Source organism: Agrilus planipennis, unplaced genomic scaffold (genome assembly GCF_000699045.2).
Source record: "Agrilus planipennis isolate EAB-ADULT unplaced genomic scaffold, Apla_2.0 scaffold203, whole genome shotgun sequence".
Lineage (NCBI taxonomy): Eukaryota > Metazoa > Arthropoda > Insecta > Coleoptera > Buprestidae > Agrilus > Agrilus planipennis.
Window position 1 is genome coordinate 499,977 of NW_020438993.1, and position 21,609 is coordinate 521,585.

The 21,609-nt window shown below is 34.1% G+C and overlaps 2 protein-coding genes across 2 annotated transcripts; both read left to right on the forward strand.

Moving 5' to 3' along the window:
- The first annotated feature begins 26 nt into the window (after positions 1-26).
- On the forward strand, positions 27-8,254 carry LOC108740297 (protein obstructor-E). The gene is made up of 4 exons (XM_018474575.1): positions 27-135; positions 4,713-4,934; positions 5,627-5,821; positions 7,804-8,254. Exons 1-4 carry the CDS (start codon positions 87-89, stop codon positions 8,025-8,027), a joined length of 690 nt encoding a protein of 229 aa, XP_018330077.1. The 5' UTR covers positions 27-86; the 3' UTR covers positions 8,028-8,254.
- Positions 8,255-14,923: 6,669 nt separating this feature from the next.
- On the forward strand, positions 14,924-21,488 carry LOC108740300 (GATA zinc finger domain-containing protein 10-like). The gene is made up of 4 exons (XM_018474577.2): positions 14,924-15,128; positions 18,713-19,047; positions 19,108-19,476; positions 20,352-21,488. The coding sequence occupies exons 1-4, from the start codon at positions 15,123-15,125 to the stop codon at positions 21,424-21,426; spliced, it is 1,785 nt and encodes a 594-aa protein (XP_018330079.1). The 5' UTR covers positions 14,924-15,122; the 3' UTR covers positions 21,427-21,488.
- Positions 21,489-21,609: the final 121 nt, after the last annotated feature.

The following is a 21,609-nucleotide window of genomic DNA, read 5'->3' on the forward strand; positions in this document are numbered from 1 at the left end:
ATCCAAAGTTGCCCGCGGAACAACATGGTGTTTAATGTAGAAAGTGCTTTGGTCGGCTTATCGTCAGTCACCAAGGATAGCGCGACATGGAAAGGTTGTTGGTTTTAGTGACATTAATAACCACTCTTGCAAATGGTAAGTGCTTAGTTATTGAACTTTTCTTAAACTGTCTTTTTATTATTATTTGTTTGGGAACTTGTTATGTTACAAACATGTGACACTGTAGAAAACGTTTTGAACGCATTATAAAATAAATCCTCAAATTTTTCTCTGGTTATGATAATTAATTCACTTCTTACTAGCCTGCAATTAAATAATCGTATTGAGAAAGCAGAAAATAAACAACAAGAGGTAATCTATCCGGGCTTTCTCTGGGTAATTAATTTTATTGTTTGTGGTTACCATTTACCTAAATAAAATTTCCCTTTTAACTAATATTAGGTGAGAAAAAATACTCATGGTAATTATAAAGTGTACGTAATAAGTGGTAACAGTGACATTATATTACATTATATCAATTAAGAACTGGCTAAATTACTTTAAGGGAAAGTGTTTAACTGCTGTAATGTTATCCATATGGAACCTGATAGATGGTAGCGGAAAATAATATCAATTCAATGCATTCTACTTTTTAAAGTTGTTTGAATTCTGTTACACCTATTTCCACGGTTTCAATTTCATCAAATGATTCAACCATCCAATATCTTGCCCCAAAATGTTAGAACAAATTCATGTAGCAGTCTGGCATTTTAAACCATTTAAAGTGAACCTTTCACTTTACCTAATACATTTTTTTAAGTATCTAAATTGATTGGAAAATCTCCCTTATGGAGTACAAGAATGTGATTTTGGACAAATAAAATAATGCTTGGGCATTCTCGGCCATACGTAACAAGTTTCCTTTTTTCTTTAGTTGTTTAACTTTTTAATTAGCTGAGTAATATTGCCAAACTATATGGTAAAAATAAACGCTAAGCATAAAGAAGGAATTGGTAACTTTTTTATCTGTGTTATTAACAATAAAGAAATTTTTTGTAATGTTGTAATTTTCTAACGGAATTTTAGAGTTTCAGCCACAGGTATAAATATTTTGGATGGTTTTTTATTTTAGCCTTAAAATTCCAAAATAGTTTTGTTACTAATACTTTTTTGATGGATTTTTAATTTAGTTTTATATTAATATGATGTAGGTCATTATCAGAAATAGTTTTGAATAATTGTTTATGTACTGTATAATAATGTATAATAATTGTATAATAAGGCAAGAAAACAGGGCTATTGCTGTAGGTATATGTAGACAGGTTACTTTCACAGTTACTTACTCAAGGTTTCATTACGCTAATGATACATAAATGTTCCAAAACCTAATATCACTTCCATGTATAATACACAAAAGAAAAATGACAAACGAAAAATAAACAAACAACAGTTACTACAAATCTACATTTAGTTGCTCTCAGGAGGTTTTGAGAAAAGTGACTATCTAAGGTTCAGTGGGATTGCCAAATGTTTCGTTGGGAATTAGGATAGCTTGAGTTTGGTTATATTGTTAAGGGGAAAATATGATCGCAACTTTAAAACAATTATCCAAACCTTGTCTTTATATCATCCTCCATATATAATTATCATCATCATCATCATCATCGCCGTCTTCATTGTCATCATAATGTCTTCAGCTCGATGAGTGGTTGGATATGCCCCTGCACTTCTTCCTATCTTTAGTCAATATTTCCATTTCTCAAAAAATCGATCAACATCTACATATATTACTATTTGCAATTGTACTTAATTTAACCTAGGTCTACCCCTCTTTTTCGGCTTCTAATATACGTTCAACTAGCCCTTCATGTTTCAGAAGTTGTCCTATCAACATTTACAGTGCTATGTCGTAATCAGTTATTCTATTTTTTTATCTATCAATACAGTAGAAAACTTTTTGGTGTTTCGTACCCACCAGCCACTAATGCTGGTGAGTGGGCAGTTCCTCCAAAGTACGCCGGAAGGTAGGGCGGAAAATCCTCTTCAGCCTCCTTCCAGGAATCGTGGGAATGGGTGGGTGGTAGTTCGGGTGAGAAATTTGAGACAGTCGAAATTAAAACAGAAAAGAATGAAAGATTATCTGTAGAATATTACTGCCCCAACATTTGCTTAAGAAATCCAAGGAAACCACAGACAAACTTGGGCCAAGGCAGACGGACGGTAAAAATAATTTAAAACGTTTAAATTATAGCATCGACTGCAGATTTGTGTTTCTACAATATACCTTAGCAGGTACCTAATTATGATGTAACCAGCGTAATAATGATTCTGGATCATTCAATGCAAATTTTGTATTGTTTTCAAATGTAGATAGTAAATAATACACATCAGAATATTTATGGGAAAATTCGACCATAATGCGAGAAACAATTAGCAAGACTTTATTGTTGTATCTACAAGGATACATCAATTTATCAATATCACTATTAGTATAATTAAATCCGTTACATCTATGATTAAGCTTATAAATGCTCTTTCAAGATTCGACTCTCTTGAATTATCAAAACTGTGCGGTCCACCTTTGATATCCAGCATGTTCCAGGATATTGTCATTTGGTCGAAATTTTTAGTTAAAAATCACCAATCTTTTGACATGTTTAAATGTCAATATTTGGTCATAAGGTAAGGATGGGATGTAATAGTAGCCGTGGCTAAATGATCGCCACATCGTCACTGTATCACCATATACATTTCTTAAACCATTTTTTTTAGTAAAACAAGTAATTTACCATTAGCATGCTTTCTTTCTGCAGAAAGAACCAGGATATCGATAATAATATTTTGTACATTTGTTTCTTTAACAGGGACTTAGATCTGGATTAGCTTTTCATATGTTCAACTTTTAGCGGAATTCATTTCTTTTGTTGAATTGTAGCTTTGTAACAAAAAAGCTCTTTCGTAATTAGTAAATCTAACAATATTTCTTAGATTATTTCACGTTAGTTTCATTTTGGCAAACATTGACTTCAGTCAATGGTAGTTCGTCTGAAAAGAAATGCTAATTTTTAATACAAATAAATGAGTTTTTTTTAAGTTCCTCACCTTCCTACGTTCAAGATCGTGTACTTAACGCAATATATGGACAGTTAGTTGTAGATAATTACACACTTAAATACATAAAAAGAGTTTTCAAATGAAAGTGATTACATCATGAATTCATAACTAAAACTTTCTGTAAGAACAAACATCCATTTCACGAGACCTCTTATTAGGAAAGACGCCCCGTTACATACATAAGGTGTATACATATAAAACAAATGAGGAACAACTCCAAGGGATTATTTCCTGTACTATTAAGAATATTTTCTACAGCTTAGAAAGTTTAAATAATATTGCTATTCATCGCCCTGTATCCTCAAAAATCATCTTGTCAAAATAACCCAAGAAATCTGTGTATCAATATTACTGAAATAATTTGTGTTCTTTATACATAGGTAATCTACATGTATGTGTGTATACCAACCAATTTTCTGACTGTAACGAAGCAACTATTTTCTGTAATGGAACAACATGTTACATTTCATGATCATAAGATCGTCAGTCCTCTCTTTCCTATCCTGAGCTAATCTTCGCATTTCCATAAAACTAGAACATCCCACATCTTTAACTATTTGCGAACAGTAATCTAATCTAGTTCTACCTCTACCCCTCCTAACTCCTGTTTCTGCTTCTAATATGTCTCTGACTAGACCTTCATGCCTGAGAAGGTGTCCTACCAACCTATCTCGCCTATTTCTTCTTGACTTCCATTGAGTCCTCTGTTTTCCGATTCTTTCTAATACCTCTTCATTTCTAATCTTCTCTGTCCACGGTATCCTCATCATTCGCCTATAACACCACATTTCGAACTCTTCTAATCTTTTCTTATCCACCGCGTCTACCGTCCATGTTTCGCACCCGTACAGCGTCGCGCTCCAAACATACACTTTTAACAACCGAATTTCTAAATTAACCGTTCGCGAGCATGAAAGTGACTTCTTTTTATTGAGGGCGACTCGACCTTGCGCTATCCTCTGCTTTATATCCCTACTACTCCTTCCGTCCTGACTTTTCTGACTTCCTAGGTACCTAAAATCGACCACTTCTAATTTTTCGTCTACTATATTTACATAAGCCAATATTCACTTTTTCTTTACTCTTAAATTTCCTTATAGATAATTTACAGTGTATGTTTGTTTGAAAATCGATACAGTAGGAATTGGTTACAGTGTTGTTCTATAGAATGGCGACATTTTGACGTAATAACCGAGTAAAACAATGAAGTAACACAAACGGCGTAGTGAACGCCATCTGTGGCCCCATGCAGTGGAATTCAATAAATTCAACAAGGTCCATTTACAAAAAAAAATTGATATATCTACTTGCTGAACTGAATCTACGGCGTAGATCATCCCTACGTAACAAAATTGAACAAACACGAAGTTCATGGTGGTCAAGCAGTTTCGACAGATCACCATGAACTTCTTTTTTCTAATAACCGAATGTTATTATTAACGGTTTGAATGGTAAAGCTGGCGTTACATCGGAGTTGTCGTTACAACCAATGTTGTTATAGACAAATTCCGGCACTCTATCTTCATTTATGCCTGTACTTTTCATTTAATTTAATGCACATGCCACGAAATTACCCTTATCGAAATACATTTTAATAATGACAATCCTTGTTGTTGCAGTGCAAGGTGGTGTTCTTGTTGATAACGCCCCTGCATGTCCAGAACCCCTCGGAGTACAAGCATACGCTCACCCCGAATCATGCAATCACTTCTTCCTATGTACAAACGGCACCTTAACTGTGGAAACCTGCGAGAACGGTTTACTTTTCGATGGGAAAGGTGCTGTTCACAACCACTGTAACTACAATTGGGCAGTTGAATGTGGAGCCCGAAAAGCAGACTGTAAGTAAAACAGAGACTTAGTTTAAAATGATTTAAGAAAGGGTTGTACTTTATTTTGTCGATACTATACAGTGATACTTGAAATCAGAGCTATACTTCGTTTACTTTCTGTAGCGATGTACCCTCAATTTGGCCGGCGCAAAGTAGAAAAGAACAGCACTAAGCCAGAAAAGGAAGGAGACAACTCTCGGCTAAACTCTTAACCGGTGAGGAGCGTATAATCCGTAAAGTACTGCACGGAAAAATTGACCATTTTATCCACTTCAATTGAATTGCTCAAATGTGTTGTTATTGATACCACTTACTACTAAAAATATCAACGAGATGTTTATTTATATTTGAAGACATATTAAAGGCTTTAACGCTTGTTTTCGACTCGCACTACTATTCATGATTGAACAGAACTTTTGGCAGGTACTGTATGAAAAAGTATATTTAATGAACAAGAGTCGAGAGTATAATGAGCTTTTTTCTCCCTACCTACGATTTTGCCAGCGCGCATCCAAGACATTGCAAGGGGAACATCGCTACAGAAAGTAAATGAAGTATACCACTCATGGAGAAACCATTTAACGACGTCGCATAAAATATCTACCTATATATTCACTTCGATAATATTAATTTTATAAATTAATTAACAATGTGGTAATAGGTACTCTAAATACGCATTTAAAAGATTGAATATGTTACAGTGACCCCTATAAGTACCCCTGGATGTGAATATCTCTTCGGAATCTACCCATACAGCCAAGATTGTTCCACCCACTACGTGAAATGTGCCCATGGTGAACCCATTCCACAAAGTTGCGACCCCGGATTAGTCTATGATCACAAAATACACGGTTGCAATTGGCCAGATTTACTATCCGAAACTTGTAATCCAGAAGGTATGTGGTAGTTTGTGATTTTAAAGATACATTTTATTTTTTTAAATAAAGAATGGGATTATTAAAATGAACTGATCGTGAAAAATGATGTATTTTGTCTAATCTAAAGTTTAGAGCATGTAATTCAAAACATATAAACAAACAAAATCTTTATACTTTTAAAAAGTATGACGTTTTTACTGCACTTGTAAGACTTTCACAACCAGTATAGATGGTTTCCTAACTTACTTCCGTGTTGGTTTGTCCTAAGAGAGGGCAGATGTTTAGATGTTCCTTGCTGATGGTCATCTACATGACTGACCGACATCAGTCTAAGATATTAAGTTGTGACTGATGTCAGTCAATCAATCAAGTTTCTGTGAGCAAGGAACAGGGAAACGTCTAGCACATCAAAATTCCGTAGAACATCATCTTGGAAGTAAGTTTTCAAAGAAGTGCTAAGTCTTACCCAATTTTAAAGCCTGATTTGATTTGGACTACTTTTATTTAAGGGAGTTTATGTTTCTTAAAAGGTTTTTATTAATTATGTACTAAAAGATAAAACGTTTAAGTTCTTAGTCAGAAAATTATCGAACGCGGATTGCGATTTCAATTTTCTTTGATCTCATCCGGGCGTTATAGGCTGCCTCGATAAATTACTAAAAAACAAGATTTGATGCTTCATTCCTCCAGCATTTTTCGCTGGTGATCAGGTAATCCCTCAGGGCCATGCCGGAGGGTCGGACGGAAGACCCTCTTCAGCCTTCTTTTAGGAATCGTGGTAGTGGAGAGAGAAAGATGAGTGTAGGGAATTGAAAACGGAGAAGAAGTACAAGATTGTCTGTAGAATATCACTGTCTCAATCTTTGTCTAAATGATCCAAAAAAAAAACAAAGAACGGATGCCCTTCCGAATGCAAAGCTATAACCTAAACTTCTAGACCACGTTGGCAAATCAAACCAGCCCCTAAAGGTCGAGTTGACGTAATATTCAAATATACAAGCAGTTTACCTCGATTTGGTATCCAAATACGGACTGTGGACCGCCATCTAGTATCCAGTAGATGATGATATTACCCTGCTCGTATTTGTGTAATATATCAATTATCAATTTATACGGATTAACTATTGCTTGCTGATTAATTTGTTAGAAATTGTAAATACTTCAGTAGCTGCAGAAACCCACTAGATGGCAATACACTTCCTACAAAAAGACGGAAGGATCGATTGAAACAGATAAATTTCGTTTTTAGGGTTCTTTACGTCTGAATGAAAAACTAAAACCCTTAATGGGTCACTCGTGTGTCTATCTGTCCATCTATCACAGTCAATTTGCTCCGAATCTAGCGATTATGTTGAAATTTAGTACATATGAATTTCTGTCACCCAAACGCGGACGCATAACGTAAATAAATCAATTTTGAACATGGGCCTTTTTTGGGGGGACCAATAGGAAATTAAAAAAAAGGTTTTGCAAACTGCACCATGTAACATCAAATGAAAGGGCTTGTTGTAAGGGTCTCAAATATATTTTCTTTATAATTTTAATATAAATAGTTGGGCTATTCCGCGCCCCCTTATTTCCGAAACTACTGAACCTAAAATTAAAAAAGAAAATACAGAAAATAGTACTTTATTTATAGATTACAGGAAAATTAATAAGAAGTCTATGGTCTGAACGTAACATGGTAAATCTTTCAACAAAACGATATTTTGTGTATAAATTCACTTTTACAGTTTGAATGTATGGGAAAACATGCCTTTTTTCAACTTCGGTTTAACGTTCCGTACGTTCGAATGAAAAACGGAACCCTTATAGTATCACTTGGGTATCTGTCTGTCGGTTTTTTAACTTGTTGTTTTGCCAAAATTGTACTTTATGTAGTAAGAACGAATTTGCTCATGCTCTGTTTAAAATTTCTTTCAATTAAACGTTTGAATTTAATTTGTCTGAAAACTTTAAATAAAATAAATTTTTTGTAATGTTCCTCGTAACGTTTTCAGCTGTTGTCGGTTTCAAATGCCCAACAAAAGTACCGTCGAACAGTGTTGCAGCTAAATTTTGGCCGTATCCCAGATTTCCGGTACCAGGAGATTGTGGACGTCTAATAACGTGCGTGAATGGTCATCCCCGATTGATCACATGTGGAGAAGGAAAAGTGTTCGATCCTTCGTCTCTGACATGCGAAGAACCAGAATTCGTACCACACTGTGCAAACCATCTTTAACCTGATATTCTTCTTTTTCATTTCCAAAAACAAAATGTGCATAGATACTTACTAAATCGTATCATAAAGATGTACATATGCTAACGTAAATTATATAAATTATTTACTACCATAAATCTTCAACTAAATCGTACTTCTCCCTACACATTGCTAGAACTGGTTATTTACATAAATTCTAATAGTTTACAATTTTGTTGTAAGACAAATAAATTTTTATATTATTATGAGTACGTATTTATAATTTTTTTCCTTCCTTTACCTGATACAAATACAGTTGCGTCTGATACAATATGTATACTTACTTAAATTTCATTTGCTACATACATTAAATAAAACACTTCTGTATAATGATACCTATCCCCATTTTTATCACTTATTTCTGTTAATGTTATTTTTGAAAGAAATCCAAACGAAATGTGGATTTTCAAAAAAGAGGAAATTGTTAGTTTGAAACAAAAGACTTTTTTTAATAGACATATCTACGTAGTAGTGGTGTAACGGAAGTGTTATAACGGAAACAAGAGTAGAAACAGAAGTAAATAGTAAATTTTTGCGGAAGCGGATGCGGAAGTGTAATAATTTTAGGTAACTCTTTGCATTGTTAATATCAACAAAATAATATCAAATGAAACTTCTTTTCGGCTTCAAAATTGCACTTTTTACTCGAAATTTACACCACTGAGCAAACACTATACAAAATAAATAAACGCTATAACTGTGTTAGTATTTTCGAAATGAAATTATTAGGAGAACTGTCTAAGGGGGAGCTAAAAGTCCCGGATGTTGTCAGATTAAAGTAGGAAACCAATAAGAGAATAAAATTTGGAAAATATCAACATACGAAAAAGTAGGAAATTGATTTAAACCCTAAACTATAATTGTTGTTCCGATACTTTTTCTTTTTTAAAAATATGAGAAATAAGAAATTAAGTTCCGATAAGCTTCCATTATAAAAACGCTGAACCTTATGCAGAAGCGGATGTAAAAAAGTATGCGGAACTTCCATAATTGCGGAAGCGGAAGCAGAGGTCTGTTGCAAGACTACCATGTAGGTATGTAATATATCGATTATTCAATAGACTTGTGTAATTTTTTATTTTTGCAAAAAAAGAATGCTAAGCAATGGTATAAACCTCTAGGCTTTGGGCGTCTGGGCCATGCCTGTCGGATTCATTTAAATTACATGGAAATTACCTCNAAGATTTTGTACTGCTTCGAACATTGATCAACCTCCTGTATTAATATTAATAAATTGTTATTGTTATTCACATTCACGTTTATTTAATTATATGTGCGAGTTATACCGAACCCCCACAGATTTAGTTCTGGTGTCGCCATCTATGTGTCAGGCCGGGGATTTTTCAATTGACCCTAGTATTTTCGAAATGAAATTATTGGGAGAATTGCTATGGGGGAGCTAAAAGTCCCGGATGTTGTCAGATTAAAGTAGGAAACCAATAAGAGAATAAAATTTGGAAAATATCAACATACGAAAAAGTAGGAAATTGATTTAAACCCTAAACTATAATTGTTGTTCCGATACTTTTTCTTTTTTAAAAATATGAGAAATAAGAAATTAAGTTCCGATAAGCTTCCATTATAAAAACGCTGAACCTTATGCAGAAGCGGATGTAAAAAAGTATGCGGAACTTCCATAATTGCGGAAGCGGAAGCAGAGGTCTGTTGCAAGACTACCATGTAGGTATGTAATATATCGATTATTCAATAGACTTGTGTAATTTTTTATTTTTGCAAAAAAAGAATGCTAAGCAATGGTATAAACCTCTAGGCTTTGGGCGTCTGGGCCATGCCTGTCGGATTCATTTAAATTACATGGAAATTACCTCAGTTGATTTATCTTAAAAATAGAAGGAGGAGACTGTGGTAAATATTAATTAAAAAATTAAAAGGAATACTCACCCCTTATTACAACACAAATAATTTTATATGAGCGGACACGTGTTTCGCCCACTTCACACGTGGACATTATCAACGCGAGTCTAAGTCTCACGTGTGAAGTGGGCGAAACACGTGTCCGCTCATATAAAATTTATTTGTGGTAATTAGGGGTGAGTATTCCTTTTAATTTTTTCAATTTGATTTACCTTAATTACATTAAATTCTCGGTTAAATTAGCTTATGAAAGAAACAAGTCTGCGTTAACACGGTATTGATATTCTGCAGTCGTATCTAGTACTTTACGTATATTATCCAAGTATAAATATCTACAGCCACAATTAACCTTTAAAAACTGTGAAATAAGTATTTAAAAAGAAGAAAAATTTGAAATGAATAGGTACATATTAGTTGGATCAGTGACAATATTAAGTTAATAATTTGATACTTTATGTGAAATTTTTAACTGGACAAGTTCATATAATATTAATTCCAAGTCTATTTATAATGCTATTATTATTAATGAGTATTACTATTACTACTTTTATTATTAATGAATATTTGTAGTTTTTGTGCATAAAGCAAATATTTTTTACTTTTTAATATAAAATGACATATATCTGACCCATCCGTAAGTTTATAACAGTTTTAAATGAGTTGACAAGTAAAATTTACTTAGAAATTGTTATTTAGTTGTTTATCATTGAACATTATTGTGTTATTTAAACTATTTTTTGTTGTTTTAGCACCCTTCCCACGATTTTCATCGGTAAGCAAAGTTAATCTTAAATAAAGTTTATAATAATGTATAAATACTAAAAATTGTGCATATTTTTGGAGAAAACATGATATATTTAGTAAATACCTAGGAAAATCACCTAATCATTATAATTATAGTAGAAATGAAACCTATTCAAAAGCTATAATATAAAAAAGCTTTAACAACATAATTTCGATGTATTTAAGNAGCAATCTATGAAAATAAAAAAGCTTTAACAACATAATTTCGATGTATTTAAGAACTAAAATTATTCTTTTATAATAATCAAAACATTTGACCGAATAATATCACAATACATCGTCAACATATTTAAACACTAAAATGAAAGTGTTAATTTTCTCTCTCTTAACGAGTTCCCTTGTCTTTTTCCTACACATTTTCCAATTTCTCTTGGCAGGTTTCAATTGTATTTGATGTGTGTATTCGTCGGATCTTCTCGAAAAGTTTACATATCATGCAATTATTTTTAAGTACCACTTAATGTGAGCTTATAGTCAGATGAATCGAAGTGAAAATACAGAATGTCAAGTTCAAATATGTATAAACAGGACCGTACTCAACTATTGAGTATAATAAAGTACTTAAACACACATTGTGCCTACCGACAGTTATTTACTTAATAATTTATACAACTTCTGACTTTTTTCGTTCATCCTCATTTATCGATCTCATATAAGATCTTGGTTACTCATTTCCACTGTCATAGAATATTCCTTAATATTTTCGGAAACTTCCCGTAACTTCCTTGTTGTCTTGCAGTCTATATTACGGCCGCGTCTGTTGGTTTTTGGTAGCGTTATTATACATGCCAACGTATTTATATATACTATAATAAAACAACTAATTTCATATTTACATTACAATTGTCTAAATGGAAATTCAATATAAAGGTTTCAAATTATAGTTCTAAAATAAGCTATTAGAATAGTAATTAACGCACAAAAAGGCAGTTTAAGGGTTGGAAGGTTTGTATTTGTGTGTATTTGGTCTGTCATTAGCAATAAGAGGTGCAACTAGTTCAAAATCCTATGAGCCCTTACATGCACGAGAGGTAGACCTTTCTGAATTCTTATTGCACATTACTAATAGATTGACACGACTCTTAACCATGTGTCTCGCTATCCAAACAGTGATGGTATTCAAGAAAAACTATAAACAGTGTCAATCAACGTTTCCAACAGGTGAAAATGTAGAAATCAATGATCGAGTGGAATTTTGTCAATGCGCAACTCTCAGCTAATAGGTTCATGAGATTCTAAACGATCTCTAGTAATATCTGCACCTGGAGATGCAAATCTTAACTTTCCGAAAAGTTTCAGGATGTTTTAGAATAGATTCACTAGACAAATGAGTGAAGCACGCAGACTGTTCAAAAAATTATAGTGGGGCTCTTGAGTAACTGTTACGTACAATCTTACAGAACCTCCAAGATTTTCCTTAAGAACCCTGAATGTTCCAAAAATTATAGAGTTGTTTGGAATGTTCTCGAATGTTCCACTACTTTCTGTCGTATCGAAGCTTCACATTTAAGATATGCGTGTGACGTATAATTTAAACTGTACTTTATTTATATCATTGTTCCTTAATACGTCCCTGTAATTTAGAAAGCATGATAATTAAATTACAGACACGTTAATTTTCCATCCCGCGAAACAATGCGTACAAGTAATTGTTACATGCGTTAAGTTTACAACCATGAAAATTGATAACTAAGTATATGAAAAATATCTGAATGCAAAGAGGCTATAAGTAGGTAATTAATTCTAAATCTACAGCGTATAACCGCATGCTCTTTTGGTGAACAAAAGAATTCACTGAAACTAATTAAGTCCGTCAAAGAATTAGGCATAAAGTTAACGAATAAAGGTACTGTTCGTTTCAAGAAGTTAGAGATATGCCCCTTCCCTTTATTAGAATGCGCCGTAGCATAATTCCAAATTCAATCATATTTGTCGGCGGAAATCATTTCTCCACCGATCATCGAGCGAGAACTAGACAAAAGTGTACAGTACCATTTGCAAAATTATTTAAACCGTCTCGTTAAAATTTAAGAATATGCTTCATTTAAAAGCATTAGTGAAGTAACTTAACGTTCTATACACCTATAAAACTTTTTCTTTGTTTTCTATTGTTAATTTATATACATTTTTGTTTTAAGAATTTGGTAAACATTTTCGTCTAGTACTGTACAGTTCTAGCCGATCTCCTAAGCCCGCCCATCGAGAGCTCTGCTCGTTCAAGCTTGTTCCAACTATTTCTGTCTTGCTCACGCCTAGTGTGTATTCTTTCTATCTTCGCGCAGATTTCTTCAAGGTCACAATTCTAACAAATTGAAATAGACCGTAGATACTGTAAGACTATTGAGGGATTGCGTTGATGTCATTAACGTAATCTGTACGAATCAATTCAAAAATAAAGGCAACAATATTAACACTAATTATTATTCACTAATAATATGGAGTCAAGCAGAATTAACGTAAGTCATAATCATAACCAGGGGTGGCCTAAGCCATTGCGAGGCTTCGGGCGACTAGAATTTTGTGAGACCCTTGTCTTTGTGGAATTAATAACAATAATTAACTAGAAACTTAAAGTTATTCATAAATAAATTTAGAGTTTTAAAATTGTTTATTGAAAATTAACAAAAATTAATAAACACAAAGATAACCAATTACTATTAATGATGATAAACTAAGTTGCATTAATGTCTTAGAAGAATCAGGGATTTAGAAATGATGCTTGCGTTTTTTTTAAGACTAAGAGGTATATATGTACTATTCGTATTATACTACCTAACATATTTCTACTTAGACTGTTGAGCGAGTGCCTGAATCCCTTGCAAGAGCCAGGACCCGGGCGGTTGCTCTGCTCATCAACCCCAAAGGTCGCCCCGGATCATAACTAAGCACTACATGTCATTAACACATATATAATCCGTCCTTAAACAATATTTTAACAAGGCTACCACAAAATGTATGTATGTACATACAGTTCGTTTAATCTGAATCAGATTTTACTACCCCTAGAAATAATAAGTTCAGCAGTTATCGAACAAAATAATTCGAAGTGGTCTGTATTGTGTCGAAACTGCCAGACGCGGATCGCGATTTCGATCTTTTTGGATCTCATCAGCGCGTCGCAGACAGCTCCGACAGAACACAGACCAACTTTTACCTGCTGTCTTAACAGCGCGTTTTAGAAAATACCACAAATGGCGCGGTAAACGCCATCTGTAGTACGATGCTACATTTTAGGATTACGTATGCTCCAACAAGGTCCATTTAAATATATGGATATCTACTTGCTGAAACGAATCCCGGCGTAGCTAACCTCAACGTGATAGGCACGTTACCATAATTGAATAAAATAATTCGAAGTGGTCTGTATTCTGTCGAAATATCTTTTATGAAATTAACACATCATAATAAATCCAAATATTTTCATTTTCAATCCTCTACCTACAGATAACCTCAAATTAATGAGAAAAAATTGCTGCTGCTGTGACTCCCTCGCCGGGAACCGAACCCGGGCCCTGGTTTTACTCACAAATACTTTCTAAAACCAGGGGCCGGGTTTCGATTTCCGACGAAGGATTGGCAGTTGTAACAATATGTCCTCATTCATTTGAAGTTATCTCTAATGGGTGAATTGAATCTAATTGAACGCGTCTTATTTTTATTTAACTAAATCAAAGCTTCAAGGGGTTAGAAATTATTTATTTATTTAATAACAATCACCAAATGGCAGGCGTCTACTGTATGATGATAATCACTCCATTTACTTACTTTCTCCATGTTGAAAACGATTTTTGAAAGTATTGAAGACAAAGTATTAGTAGGTATCTATATTTTAGGAAGTACCTTTTCACATTTTGGACAATTGAAAACGCAATTTAAACACTTCTTAAGTAACGCTGTACCTTTTACCGTTTTAAAAATACCGATGGTAAGCGTCAAATTTGAAATAGCTTGTTTTTGTTTAATGTGCACACATCAAATGATGCGGTCTGTAAATAGCTGTTACAGTAAAAAGCCCAACGGTGTTTTTTCGGTACTCAGAGACATGGCACCAGGTAGAATGATTTGTTGTTAAACTTGATAAACGATGCAGAAGTACAGTTAAGAATGTTTTTAAAGTTTATTACTTTTTTACTACGAGTACGTACTACGACTTCGAAGGAATCTGAGAGAATAAGCCAAGTTTTCAAAAAAGAAAAAAATCTGGGCGGTGCACGATGCGATTTCTTTTGGGTTTCCAATTGCCATCTTGGATATAAAAAGCAACATCATGACCTATTTGTTTAGTACATAGAAAGCACAGTGAACGTAAAGTGTTATACGTGAATGTTGGTCAGTTAATCTTTACGAGTTAATGGTAGCGAGAAACTCGACGATTACTAAGAGGCATTCCTCTTGAAAATGAAGGTAAATAATTCTTTTAGTTCGAATTTTTTATTATTTTGCTAACAGAAGACATTTGAATAATAATATTATTTCTCTGATAGCGATAGTTTTTTGTCAACGGTCTAAAATAATAATTTAATAATTTTAACATACTTACAAACATATAAAAAATGACTTGAAAACTTTGACGGTTTCTTTGTCGGCATTTTTTCATAATAGTCGAGAATCCGGTGAAAGTACCATCATCGCCGACTTGTAAAATTTTTAAAAAAATTGATATTTGACAATTATACGAACAAAATGGCCTTAGTACGCGTTAATTTACTTAGCCGAATGTGTATTAAAGAAATTTATTTATAATAAAAAAAAGGAAAAACGTTTTACCATTATCGCGAATTTTAAAAAATTTCGATAGCAAAATTTCTTAATTTAAAAGAAAATAATTAGCTTGCCGATCTTTTCACCGGAAAGGGCGTGGCATACTTACTTAAAGGATGTGATAAAGGGTAAAATTTCACCATTATCGCGTAGGCACTTATTTTTTTAATTTTACGTAAACTACCGGAAGTATCTGGCATACCAATTCTATTTTAATGGCTTCCTTTTGGAATACTTTTACGAAATTACTAGTAGGTATACAATTGTTTAAAATATTACTTATTTTTAAAAAAAACTAAAAGAATTATTTTACTTGATTTCTTGTATCATATTTATCCTCATGCTGCTTTAAAATAAAATTATTGTATAGTTGATGTAAAGGAAGCCAATGAAATAAAATTGGTATGCCAGATACTTCCGGAAGTTTTTAGACGTGCATACCAAGATATTTTTGTTAATCACATTAAACACGTAAAATTAAAAAAAAGTATAAGCATTAATGGTGAAATTTTACCCTCTTTTATACCCTTTAAGTGGATATGCCACGCCCTTTCGATTAAAAAAAAATGGCAAGCCAATCTTTTTCTTTTAAATTAACAAATTTCCTATCGAATACAGTATAATTTTTTAAAATTCGCGTTGATGGTACATTTTTTCTTTTTTTTTTTGTTTTCTTCGTATAATTATCAATTATCAATTTTTATTTAAAATTTTATAATTCCGGCTCCTCCCCCATAACCAAGAATTTCTAAAACTTCTTCTCTAAAAACTGTCCAAGCTACTCGAAACTCTCAAAATATTTTGAACAAAACGTTTATTGGACTCACATTCCATTATCAATTATATAAAAAGATGACGAGATATTTACACGAATTTTCCTACACCACGTCGTATTTTTCAAAATATGATATCGTTCATTGATGATTTCATGTAATAGTTGGGTTATAAAGTCGCCACCAGTGTATATAAATTGTAGTAACTTAAACTAAAAAGTTGAAAACTGGGATTACTCCTTTTGTTTCTGCCCTCAGAGGGAAAATTTTTCCATCAAATTGCGATACAGTCTATCCAACAAGATAGAAGCATTAAACTAACCCTAATCCAGTTTAGCAACCTAAACAGCCGTTAAACATCCAAGGCTTTTTATATGGTTCAGTTCCACAGTTGTTTATTTGATTTTCTTGTATTAACAGAAATGTATTTTTCCTTAACTTTTTTTAAATTAAAATTATGCTTGGTTAAAATCCTTTATCTTACGTGTAATTAAGACTTTTTTGGGTAGTTATTCATTCGAATTTGAAGGAAACTACAATTGTTTTTTAATACAATATAATCTAGAACTGAATACAGTAATATCTAAACGTATCTCGTAAATTCTTAGTACATACGTACTTATAATGTATAGATATATCGCAAAAAATGATTTCATTCTATTATTAGTTCATTCTACCTCTAGAAATGATGATATTTCATTTAAATGTAATTTATTAACTGAACTAAAACAATGATTGACGCTTTAATTACATTTAAAACTGTAATAAATATGTAAATTAAAATCTTTCATCTTTTAAATATGTATTAATTTTTATCCATTATAAGTTACCTCAATTTAATGAGTAAAAATTTTTGTTGCTATTACACCCTCGCCGGGAATCGAACCCGGGACCTTTGGCGACCTTTCGTAGCGTTTGTAAAGAATTTTTACTTGTATACTACCTAAATACTTCATGCATTTTTTATCGACAAGAAAAAGTGAGAGAAATGAGATTTTACACCTAATTGAACTTCATTTCAGATGCAAAAATTTTCCATGCCATAAACATAATTCGCTAATTTGCTTACTTATACATACATATCAAGTTTACCTTGCAAGGTCATTATCAGCATAAAATTTCATCTCAATCGCAGCGATCTAGTTAGCGTTGTTATGTGGGTCAAACGAAGAGCAATCACCTGTGTTCGTGTTTACTTTCAGCAAGCTCGTGCGATGGGGAACCGCGGGCTTGGGGAGGGGGTTCGGGGAACGAAAGGGGACTTCATCATCTGTATCGTCACTAGGTCAGCACTTCGTTTTATGTTTTAACAAGCCGTTACTGGGGCAACCAGTTTTCAACTATTCACATACAAACAAATATGTACCTGTACACATGTCTACTAGGTTTTATCATTGTTATTAACACTTGAACTATAAATGTACCATTTTTTATATATTTAACCAATTTTCTAACGTGTTCAGCAGGAAGTGATAAATGGATATGCAAAATCCGCATTTCTTCGGTAGAAAGCCACAAAGATTTATATGCATTTGCTTACTAGCTTTTATCCGAGACATCGTCCTCATTACCCGAGATAAAAATGTTCAGTCTCTCAGAGTCTCTTAAAGCGCAAGATTCGAGTCTCCGTCTCTCATCGAGTCTCTTAGGTGTCGCTGAGAGAGACTGTCAAGAAAACTGTTTAGCGTCTCTGAACGAGGTACTCGAATCTCTCAATAAGTGGTGTTTCGATAGATATGGTTAAATTTTTTTAAGTTTAACATATGTCAGAGATCCCAGTCTTTCTGCGAGAAACTCGAGTCTCTCAATTTTTCAGTTTTATTCATTCAGTCTGTCTGTGAAAGACTCGACTCTCTGAATTAACAAGTTTATCGTTCGAGTCTCTCATACAGAGACTGTGAGAGATCCATAAAAACACCTAGGCATAACTGAGAGACTGTGAAAGACTGTGAGAGACGCTGAAAGATTCCGAAAGACTCTGAGAGACTGGAGAGAGACTGAAAATTTTTGTCCAGGGTTTGCCTTGTTTCCGGCAATGTTAATCCTAACTATTTATAATAAATACAATTGTTATCACCAGCAGCCTAACTCTGGATCATCTCATTTTTTTGCAAATATCCAGATTAGCATTTTTCCACCGTGAAACTTAACCTACAAAAAAAATTAATTACAAATATAACTCTTCCTGTTTCTTATGATACTGCCTACTGATGTACTTAATAATCAAAGTTAAAAGGCAAGCAATTTACTATCACAACAAGTGCCTATGTTTCACCTTTTACTAAACGTATGTACGAATTCCTCATCCGAAACCTTCTCCACACAAGCAATAGTCAACTAACAAACTAATCTGAGCTAGCCTGGGACATTAAAGGTGAAACAGCAGAATTAAATTATTTCACATGTATAACTCATCATTTTTAGTTCATTTTAAACATTTAACTGTTTTTTTAGGTTATAACTACCATTATTGTTATTTGGACCCTAACCGAGGCTATAGCGTCAGCGGAATATCGCTTCAAGCGCCGAGGTCCAGCCCCTCCTCAAAGACCTCCTCCGGCTCCAGGTCCACCAGCTTATTTAAAGAAATGGCAATTAGCAAGACCCCACCGAGGAGTATCTAGACCTCCTAGACCCATTCCGGTCCATAATCAACCACAAAATTACGGAAAAGTTCCCCTTCCCATAGGACCAGTTAAAACAAACTATCAGGCTCTTAACAGGATTCATCAAAAACCTTTAAAAAGTCTGCCAAGGAAACCTACAGTGAAACCATTTCAATCCTCAAGGTTAAATGACAAAAAATTTCGATTTTCATATGCCAATTTTAATCGATTATATTTTTTCAGACCTCTGAACTTCCAACCAGAACTTGATTATCACATCCAAACCAATAATATACCGAACGCCATTCCTATCCAAAATAAAGTTGCTGACATCGCCAATCAAATACCAATAAAACAACTGGATGAGAAGGGTCCTATCCATACCATCCCGGCACCTAATTTAAGTCGAGACAAACCGTCGTACCATTCAGATGATACATTTAAAGAACGTCGACATTACCAAGAACATCACCGACCCGATGTCATCCAACAACAACAGCAACAACAACAACAAAAATTCCATCAATATCAAGTAACCGAGAGCAGTGAACAGCTATCGAAGTACAATATTCCACAAAAGACCTATACAGAATCATTCCAAACAATAAATAAGTAAGACAATTGTTACACAAAAACAGCTTTTATGTCTTAATAGAGAGCATAGATCAGTTAAATAAAATAAAATAACTCGAAGTGGTCTGTATTCTGTCGAAACTGCCAGACGCGGATCGCGATTTCGATCTTTTTGGATCTCATCAACGCGTCGCAGGCAGCTCCGACAGAACACAGACCAACTTTTACCTGCTGCCTTAACAGCGCGTTTTAGAAAATACTACAAATGGCACGGTAAAAGCCATCTGTAGTACGATGCTACATTTTAGGATTACGTATGCCCCAACAAGGTCCATTTAAATGTATTTATATCTACTTGCTGAAACGAATCCCGGCGTAGCTAACCTCAACGTGATAGGCACGTTACCATAATCGAATAAAATAACTCGAAGTGGTCTGTATTCTGTCGAAACTACCAGACGCGAATCGCGATTTCGATCTTTTTGGATCTCATCAGCGCGTCGCAATACAGACCACTTCGAGTTATTTTATTCGATTATCGTAACGTGCCTATCACGTTGAGGTTAGCTACGCCGGGATTCGTTTCAGCAAATAGATATCCACACAAGTGGACCTTGTTGGACCATACGTAATCCTAAAATGTAGCATCGTACTACAGATGGCGTTTACTGCGCCATTGGTGGTATTTTTTGGATCAGTTACTAAATTCTTCATGGGCTACCCCATAGTGATCCTTAGAAACCTGTTTTTCCAATCATTTCACCGATTACCTTCAGTAGTGACTTCGCGGGGTCGACTGACCACCTACGAGAAGATCGGTGAAACGTTTAACTAAAAATATTTCTAAGGACCACGACGGAATTCTCTAGAAAATAGTTCGTAGCCTATATCGGCATTTAATTCGTAACTTTTAGTTTCAGAAACCAGTACCAACAACCCCAGTATGTCCAACCGCCACCCCAATACGTTGCCACCAATACCTACGATAATATACCAGTTGAGCACACTTTAGCATTACCTTCCAACAACTTGCCCAACAACAAGGAGATTCAACAATATCTCAACGAATTTAATAACCAACAGGAACAGTTTGTAAAGACTCCAATACAAAACACGAAAGATTTGCAACAGCTAGTGGCTTCGTATCAAACCCATGACCATTCCCAAGTTCACAATCAACCTTCCGAAGAATACAAGCATGAGTACCGAGCGCAGCCACCTAAAAATCCACAACAACCCCAGCCACATCTCCAACTGAACATTCCAGATTACGAAACCATGTTGAAGCAAGCTCAGTTATTCCAGAGTGAACCAGCGTATCTTTCTCAAGTTCAGCAAGCCATCGGTCAAAATGCCAACGAACAGTCAAAACCTCAACTTCACACGTTTAATTACGAAGAACAATTTTCCAAAAACCCAAACCAGTATGAAGGATCGTCGGTGAAATTTCCTGATTTCGAAACAGACACTAACACCCCGACAAACGCTCACTCTTTTCGAAACAATTTGAATGTCAATCAGCAAAACGCTTATCTACAGCATTTATTAGATTCCCCTAACACTAATAACGAAAATACTAATGGCGGCAATCAGAAGAAACGAAGTGATACTTCATCTTCGGTCGCTTCGGATCGTAACGATAACGATAAGGAACAAATATCGAACTTCTACATGACGTTGCCCAACAAAGAAGCTGCCGAAGCATTGGCATCTCTGCAAGAGGCTGGAAAGATAAACAGCAATTTGATGCACTTGAAGTCGCAAGATATTCAAAGCCTTCAGTTAAGACCCAAAAATCCACTAACCATATATGTATCGGATGAGGACTCGTCTGAAATGAATGAAGAAGAAACATTCCAGAGGTCGTCAGACGATGGAAACCATTTGGAAGGCAAAAATGATGAAGACATAAGTGAGGAAAATGACGAAGTAGCGGAAGACAACAAAAATTTCGGAAACAAAATCAAGCCAAAGAAAAAACGAAACTGAAATTAAACATTCGACATCTTCTTCAAAACTTCAACTTCGGGTACCTGTCTTCCCATATCTAGGGTGCGTCTATTTATTATTTCTTGTAAAATACATTATTTATTATATTTAATGTAAGTGTTTGTTATGTATTTAATATTTAATTAAATAATTCTTTACTCAATTGTCTGTATAATGCTTAAT

What these genes read in the sequence shown, in the direction of transcription:
- LOC108740297 (XM_018474575.1), top strand. Translation starts at nt 87, where the DNA reads ATGGAAAGGTTGTTGGTTTTAGTGACATTAATAACCACTCTTGCAAAT. An exon ending in AATAACCACTCTTGCAAATG is followed by an intron (nt 136 to 4,712) that starts GTAAGTGCTTAG and finishes TTGTTGTTGCAG; the next exon opens with TGCAAGGTGGTGTTCTTGTT. An exon ending in CGAAACTTGTAATCCAGAAG is followed by an intron (nt 5,822 to 7,803) that starts GTATGTGGTAGT and finishes TAACGTTTTCAG; the next exon opens with CTGTTGTCGGTTTCAAATGC.
- LOC108740300 (XM_018474577.2), top strand. An exon ending in AAACCATTTCAATCCTCAAG is followed by an intron (nt 19,048 to 19,107) that starts GTTAAATGACAA and finishes ATATTTTTTCAG; the next exon opens with ACCTCTGAACTTCCAACCAG. An exon ending in TCATTCCAAACAATAAATAA is followed by an intron (nt 19,477 to 20,351) that starts GTAAGACAATTG and finishes CGTAACTTTTAG; the next exon opens with TTTCAGAAACCAGTACCAAC.